Genomic DNA, 8,599 nt, shown 5'->3' on the forward strand with positions numbered 1-8,599 from the left:
TATATATATATACCATTATAATCAACGATAAACAAATGATAATCTGTTTATAGAATTACATTGTTAATGTTTGAAAAATATTTCTTTTTAAATGTAGACTTAAATTTGTATTAAAATAAAATTCGATTAAAACTTAAATTGATTAATGAAATTTATAACAAATTCCATGTATAAAAAAAAAATTGTCAAAATATTTATGTCTTACCGAGATGGATGATGTTCTTCTCGTGCATATGCTTGACGCCCTCACAGATCTGCCTCATATAATTAATGACTTCCGCCTCGGACATAGTATAACCCTCAGCCGTAATTCTTTCGAATAGTTCTCCGCCGGACAAGCTAATGAAACAAATAATCGAGATCAAGAATAACGCAAACCCGTCATAACCCGCCGTCGGATTTAATAGCAAACGATTCTTTTGTCCAAAGTGAATACTTACAATTCGAAAATCAGTACCATTTCATCATCATCTTCAAAGGCGTCGTGCAGGTTGATCAGCTTGGGATGATGCAGTTGATTCATGATGTCGATCTCCTTTCTGATTAGCTCCTTTTCCATCACATGCGATACCGGGATAAATTTAGCAGCGAAGATATTACCAGTGGTCCTCTCGCGGCAGCGGTGTACTACGCCGAACGCGCCAGTACCGATCTCCTCCAGAATGTCATATTTGTCGTAAACTGATGTGTGCTTGATTTCAACTGGCTGCGGCACGTATTTACTATACACGTCGAACACGAACTGGTCATAGTCGCGCGGCTTCTCATCTTCGCGGCCACGTATTTTCTTGCCGCTCGCGTCTACCTCATATTCTTTCTTCTTGAACTCGCGTTTGATCACGCCCTTCGTAGTGATCAACGGCGTCACTTCACTCGGATCCGAACGACCGTAGATGTTCTCTGCACACACCCGGAAATCATATTGCTTTCCGGGGCTAAGACCGGTTACAGCAAGCGTGCAGAAACGAGTGTTGCCAGCACGGATCCAGCTGCTCATCGGATGCTCACGCTTCTCCACCACATAGTTGGTGATGTTACTGCCGCCGTCCCAAACTGGCGGTTTCCAGCTGACAGCTAGCGAGTCATGACCGACATTATCCACTTGCGGGAATCTAGGCGGATCTGGACGATCGCTGATCTGAATCTTGATGATGGCTGTATCCTGACCGAGATCATTTTCGGCGGAGATGCGATATGGACCGGAGTCCATACGACTGCCATCACGTATCGTCAACACAGCGTGCCGCTCTTTCACCTCGACAGCGTAATGTCCACCAGACTCGATCACCTCACCTTCGCGTACCCACGTAATCTTTGGTTTCGGATAACCGGTAAATGGAATCTTGATGACAACGTTCACACCTTTGTCGAAGAAGGCAGTATCACGGAAACGTGGCGGCACATTTAGCTTCGGCGGTGTCTTGATAAAGAGTTCACCCTTCGTGGATTTCACGCCGCATTTATTTGCCGCACGGCAGAAATACTCATCGGCGTCCTCGCCGAACACATCGTGGATGATGAGATTGTGGGTATCGCCCTCGGAATAGATGTTATAGCGACTACCGCTTACAATCTCGCGGGCGCCCTTGAACCAAGTGATGTTTGGCTTCGGTGTGCCGATAATCTTGCATTGGAAGTGGGCATTGTGATTCTGGACGCAATTCACCTGATGAAAAGAAAATGAGAAAAAGATAATTACATCTTTTGGGTCAAATCGCATTCCTGCATTATTTAGAATTTTAGTTACTTATAATAATTACTTATTATCAAGGTGCAAATTGAAGAAATACTAACCTTCTGAAGAGGTTGAATGATTTCCGGAGGCTTCGCCGCTTGTGGATCAACAATCTTCACAGAGGTCGAAGCTTTCGATTCAGGACTAAGTCCTGCAACATTTTGAGCAAATACCCGGAACTCGTATTGCCTTCCTTCAATCAAATTGCTAATATTGATCTGCGTTGGTAGGCAGATACTGACGTTTACACGCTGCCATGCCTGACTGCCAACTTCTCTTTTATCGATCCAGTAACCCTGGATTTTGGCACCGCCGTCCGTTTCTGGTTTCTCCCATGAAAGATTGACAAAGTCTCCACCCACTTCAATGACTTTAGGCGTACCGGGTGGTCCAGGTGGATCAAACGGTGCCTTGGCCTTGATCGGGTTAGTACCCTCCAACGGCGGGCCCATGCCGTTGTCGTTGGCGGCCATCACTCGGAAAAGATACTCCTGACCCTCGGTAAGTCCTTGCACGACGAAAGTACAGTCTTTACAGAAGGATGACACGATGATCCAATGCGTGTGGCTGACATCGCGACGCTCCACCACATAGTGGGTGACTCGTAGACCACCATCATATTTGGGTGGATGCCAGGACAAGGTGCATGTATGCTTATCGATATCAGAAACATCAAGCGGTCCAGTTGGCGGTCCGGGCAATCCAGTAATGTATACGTTAAAGGACGCGCTGACGCTGCCACTGTCGTTCGAAATGGACAAATCATAAATGCCTGCATCGTCTTTTTGGATATCTTTGATGAAGATAATAAGGTACTCGTCGAACACAGTGTATTTGATGTGCGTTGTCTCCACGATTTGGCGACCATCTTTCTTCAGAGTCACTTCCATCGGTTGATCGCCACTGTAGTAAATCTTAATCTTCGTGTTGTCGCCTTCCGGTAGATAGAGATCGTTCGGCATGCGCTCGATGCGTGGCGGCGTGCCGATCTTTAGCCTGCACGTGGTCACGGCGATGCCGAGCGGATTCGATATTTGGCAGCTATAATCGCCGTCGTCTGCGTCCCATACTTCGGATATCACCAATCTATAAATGCCGTTTATTGCTTCGGCGCGGAAGCGACCTCCTAAAGTGATCTCACGACCGTTCTTCAGCCACCTGAACATGTTACAGGTTCAAATTATAATAATATTAGATCAAAATTAACAAAGAATTAAAAGATACATTTTAATTGTTATGATATTTAGAACTAATTTCATTTTAATTTGTATAATAAATCTTATTTTTGCTAACCTGGCAGTTGGCAGTGGTTTACCCGTGGCCTCGCATTCGAGAACAAGAGTCTTGCCAAGTGGTATAATCTGACTGATTGGCAGATTTCTTATAAATTCCGGTTTCTCGCCACCCTCGACCTCGCAGATTTTCACTGGGGTAGTGCATGAGCTTGGCTCGGATCTGCCAGCCGCGTTCACCGCAAAGATCCTGAATTCGTAGTCACCCCGCTCAATTAAGTGCATGACCGTGTACTCGGTATCGACGACATTATACTCGTTACACTTGGACCACATCGCACTGCCCACCTCGCGCTTCTCGATCACGTAGCCAGTGATCCTGCTACCGCCGTCAGACACGGGCGGTTCCCATCGCAAATCAACGTAATTCTTGCCGACCTTGATGACTTGTGGTGTGCCAGGTGGCGATGGTACATTGAACTTGCTCTTGAGTTTAAACGGCGCGGACGGTGGGCTTGGCTTACTGAAACCGGCCGCGTTCTTTGCGCGGATTCTAAATTCGTACTCATGACCGCTCATCAGACCATAGCACACGTATGTGGTATCCTTGAAAAGGTAGTCGTTTGCCACGCGCCATTGCACATCCTCAGCAGGGTCGCGGAACTCGATCTTATAGCCCTGTAATTGATATATTACATTAATATAATATTACATTAATACATAATACATAGAATACATAATATTAGAATAATTAATACATAATAATACATAATAGAATTAGATGCTAATACAGTTTTCGGATTGATGTATGACATCTTAAGATTTTACTTAAGACAGTCTTAAATGCAAGAATCGATTATGAATACCGATCTGTGTCGTTGTGAAATTGGTACTAAATCTTCCCTTATTCATCTCTAAATCATTAAAAATTGCAAAATTATACTATCTAACTGTGCAAAATATATCTTCGATTTATGCACTACTATAGCCAAGCAATTTCTATTTTTGCGTTGCAATCTTTAATGGACTTCCCTCTTAGAGCAAACAGATCTAATCATCCCTAAGACAATTAAAATTACAAAATTGCACTCTATAACTATGCAAAATATATCTCCTATTTATACGCTAATATTTCTAACAATTCCAATTTTTACTTTGCAATCCTTAATGCATTTTCCTCTTGGAACAAACAGTCATGTTTTTTTCTAAGTTTAAAATTGCAAAATTGTGTTCTCTACTATGCAAAATATATTTTCAATTTATGCGCTACCATTTCTAAGCAATTTCAAGTTTTATGCTGTAACTCTTAAGCGACTTCCCACGTCTGCCTAGTCGCCTCCCACCCCACTTAACCAAATTTTTATAAATATATTATATAATATTGCGTTATTTATGAGCTCTCAAAATTTGAAAAAAAAATTTTTACGCTCATTTTGTTTATCTAAAAAAATTTTTTGTGGGAGGCTGAGTAGGCTGTCAGACAGCTCTCCCCTTCCTTCCATGTATTAATAACAACCAATTTGAAAAATAAAATACACAAAATTTATGCCCTATATATGTGCTTTCATATTCACATACTTCCAATTTTTGCGCTGCATCCCATTTTGAATTTTCAAATTTTGAATTCGCATTCAGAATCAAAGACTAAAAATCGAACGCTACATTTTGCCGAAACCGAGCGCCAAAATTTAGCATTTCTGTCCGTCATATTGATTCAATCATTTTAAATTTCCAAATTTGAGTTCCTATTTTCAAAGAGTAACACCAAAAATCGTTTGTTTTTTGGACCCTCGATTTGGAAACTGAAGAGAACTGAGTGCTAAATTTTATCTTATATTAATTAATTACAAACATTAATTACAGAGAAATTTGAAGTTGAGGTGACAATTACTATCAGAGTTGGGACTGTAAAAGAAAATGGATTTTCGCATAAACATAATACGTAACATCTCCCGCCCTCTCCATATGGATGGCTATGATAACAATTGTCACTTCAATCTAAAACTTCTTTATAATTAATATCTCATTGTAGAATATTATTTATTGATACACTAGTCAGTCCAAAAATTGAGGACCCAAAAAACGGGCGAAAATAACTTCTTTTTTGAGGCCACTCTTTTAAGTTAAAAAAATTTGGCATCAGCATCCCCGAAAACTCTTTAATGCTAAATTTCAACGGATACGAAGTACTCTAATGAAAAAAGGCTTCAAACAACGTAATATTAACGGCAATTTTAAGATAGGATTTTATAATAATATTCACATCTCATAGGTATAAATTTTACACACCTGGATACGAGAACCACCATCGGACAATGGTCTTGTCCAGACCACCGTGGCATTCGAAGTATCCCAGTCGATGATTCGTGGCTGTCCAGGTGGATCTGGCACCGTGAATGGGAATTTAGCTGTTATCGGTTCATCAGCTTGCAACGGATCGGATATTCCGTACTGATTCTCTGCTCTTACGCGGAAGTTGTACGTGCGATTCGGCTCCAGACCGATCACATCGTAATGCGTGCTTCTCACAAAGCTGCTAAGCTTCACCCAGAACTGGAAGAAATTTGAAAGAGCAATAAAGATATCGATATCTGATGTCATAAGAAAAAAATAATATTATCTTCTTTATGATCATTATTTTGAATTTCTTAAACACAACTTACGCCGGCCGGATCCAATTTCTCGACTATGTAATTCGTGATTGGCGAACCGCCATCATCGAAGGGTGGTTTCCATGTCAAAGTACAGGTTTCCGGAGTGATATCGGAGATATCCAAAGGCGCTAAAGGTGGCGACGGTTTGTCTAAAAAGGAAATAATTTTATAGTATAATCTGCATATGCTTGTAAAAATACTTAGTTCGAAAAAAATTTTCAAAGTTATTCTGCTACTTTCTAAATACGATCTAGAATTTAAATCCAGAATATAACTTAAGAAATGAGATGATGCGTAGTAGGATATTTACCGACAACTAGGACCTTGCATGAGGCGGAATCCGTGCCGACAGTGTTTGTGAGATATATCGTGTACGTGCCGGTATCCGATCTCTTTGCTTTTTTGTTAATAAACTGCGAGGCTACGTCGGTTGTCTCGAACTTGATCCTTTCACCAGTGAGAACCTCTTCGCCATTAATAGACCAATTCGGTCTTGGTTTGGGATTTGCCGTATATGGCACCGTAATGGTGAATGGTTCTCCGGCAATCACAGTCATATCGCGGATGCTAAGGTCGCTCGTGATCTTTGGTGGGACTGTAACAAAAATATTGAATATGTTGAACATTTGAATCAGCTTATGAAGAATCACGATAAATGACGATAAAAGTTAAATTAAATATATATAATAATTTTATTTATTTTAATTACAAAATATATATTTTTTATTTGTAGGATAAAGTATTTTTAAGTAAGATATATTTACATGGTGCAGCGCTGGCGCGAATAACGTCGGAGTTGGAGCTCCATGGTCCGCGACCGGCAGCATTTTCCGCAGCTACCCGAAACTCATAATCATGATTCTCAATCAATCCAGTAACCCTAAGAGACCAATGAAGAGAATTGTTAAAACTTCTTGTTAAGATTATAGATGTTTTTCAAGAACATATAGTAGCACAGGTTACTCACTTGTAAGTGGTGTCATGTACCAGAGCCGGTGTGGCCTTGACCCACTTATCTTCGTTCAGAAGACGCTTCTCGATGACATATCCGAGGATCGGTGAACCACCGTCGTGACGAGGTTTGGTCCAGGTAATGGTGATGCTATCCTCGGTAGTCTCCACACCGCGAGGTGTGCCAGGTGCACCCGGAGGATCGAACGGATGTCGCGCCTTAATGGGATCGATTGTCGTCGCTGGATCCGACGTACCATATTGATTCTCCGCCATCACCCGGAACTCGTAAACTTGACCGACCGTCAAATTTCTGACTCGCACAAACGGTGTCGTAACATAGCTGCTTACCTGTAAGTTTTTTTTTTTTAGAATTTTTGGAAAACTAGAACCATTCTCTCTATTTTATAGAATTTGATATAAAATTATTTTCAAATTAATTTTTCTCTATGGCAGTTTTCTTAATTAATCCTTCCTCTTGTTCTTTTTATCCAAATATCATAATAACAATTTTGATATATTTCTTACCTTAGACCATGTGGCGGCCTTTGGTTCCTTCTTTTCGATCACGTAATTAGTGACGTCAGCACCGCCATTGTCCTTGGGCGGATTCCAGAAGAGAGTAAGAGCGTCGCCACCGAATTCATCCGCGCGAAGATTTTCGGGTGGACTAGGACGATCGAGGACCTTGACGTTAACGGTTGCTGTATCAAATCCAGATGAGTTGCGTAACTGGAGTCTATACTGCCCTCCATCTGAACGTTTTGCATTCTTCACTACCAAACTGCAGCAAAAAATCAATTAGTATAATATAACATGTAACATCATTATTATCTTCGTTAATCACCGAAATAAAAAAAAATTCTAGATTTAGACATTTCATATATGATGAGAAATGTCTTCCAAATTAATAAATTATTAAATAGTTTCTATCATATTATTTAGATCTTATTTTAATTCTCGTTTTCTTAAAAGAAAACACATACCTGGCGAAATCATCAGCCAGCTGTTGATGCACACGTGGATCGGTTTCATCCTTAACGACGTCATTGGCAAACCACGTGGCGGTCGGTTTGGGGAAGCCAATGTAAGGCACGTGAATAGAAAAGTCCTCGCCGGCGCGAACGGTAATGTCACGGACTCCACCAAGGTCCATAACTGGTTTGTTAGGTTGTTCTTCGATGACAATTGGATTACTGGGTCGGCTCGGGTCGCTGCTGCCGACATCATTCACTGCAAACACTCTGAAGAGATACTCCTCGCCCTCTTTCAAATTTGGCACAGTATATACGTTGCTCGGTATGGGCGCACCGTTTACATCTGACCAATCGTCATCACCCTTGGCCTTCTTTTGGAGGATGTATCCTCGAATCTTTGAACCACCGTCGCTTCGCGGTGATCGCCAGCTCAGGGTCACTGAATCCTTGGTGATCCTGTCTGCCTTGGGTGGTTCAGGTGCATCAGGACGTACTACAATGATAATGTAACTAAATATCACAAAAAAGATGCATATAATAATTAAAACTAATAATCAATATTTATAATTATAAAAATAAAATTCCGAATTGGAACTAATATTAACAGTTAGATTTAAATCAAGATTAAAATTAAAATAAATGCTAGTGATAAGATAAAGCATTCAACTTATAACGTTTTAAAATAAAATTAATTCTTTGCATTCAGATCGGGTTTATTATAATATATTATTATGATTTGTTGAAGTATACGGCGTTACTGAAGCTTACAGCGTTGATGTCCGGCTATGATTGGTTCAGTGGGTTTGCTGGGTTTTCCAGGTCCAGCCTCATTAACAGCACTCACTCTAAACTCATATCGCGAACCTTCGTGAAGATCCTGCACGGTAAATGTCGTGTTCGGTGTCGGGTAATTGTTGACCTTCAACCATTCGCCGCCGCGCTCACGCTTTTCCACATAATAACCTAAAGAAGATAATATAAATAGCGTGAGCCAAATGTAAATTTCTACATAGTATTTGCATCAAAAAAATTAAAATTAAACTTTCTATT

At 40.7% G+C, this 8,599-nt stretch overlaps 1 protein-coding gene across 1 annotated transcript in view; it reads right to left on the bottom strand.

The window, feature by feature from the left end:
- LOC108748299 (twitchin) overlaps positions 1-8,599 on the bottom strand; it is a 97,478-nt gene that overhangs the window by 6,059 nt on the left and 82,820 nt on the right. Inside the window, exons 115-126 of the mRNA XM_018486349.1 lie at positions 8,318-8,512; positions 7,559-8,042; positions 7,101-7,356; positions 6,589-6,923; positions 6,386-6,501; positions 5,932-6,216; positions 5,631-5,770; positions 5,257-5,520; positions 3,029-3,645; positions 1,795-2,893; positions 441-1,666; positions 206-339 (exon numbers count right to left, since the gene is read on the bottom strand). Of these exons, the coding sequence (XP_018341851.1) occupies positions 206-339; positions 441-1,666; positions 1,795-2,893; positions 3,029-3,645; positions 5,257-5,520; positions 5,631-5,770; positions 5,932-6,216; positions 6,386-6,501; positions 6,589-6,923; positions 7,101-7,356; positions 7,559-8,042; positions 8,318-8,512 (5,151 nt within the window). The remainder of the gene's footprint in view (positions 1-205; positions 340-440; positions 1,667-1,794; positions 2,894-3,028; positions 3,646-5,256; positions 5,521-5,630; positions 5,771-5,931; positions 6,217-6,385; positions 6,502-6,588; positions 6,924-7,100; positions 7,357-7,558; positions 8,043-8,317; positions 8,513-8,599) is intronic.

Source organism: Trachymyrmex septentrionalis, unplaced genomic scaffold (assembly GCF_001594115.1).
Source record: "Trachymyrmex septentrionalis isolate Tsep2-gDNA-1 unplaced genomic scaffold, Tsep1.0 scaffold22, whole genome shotgun sequence".
NCBI lineage: Eukaryota > Metazoa > Arthropoda > Insecta > Hymenoptera > Formicidae > Trachymyrmex > Trachymyrmex septentrionalis.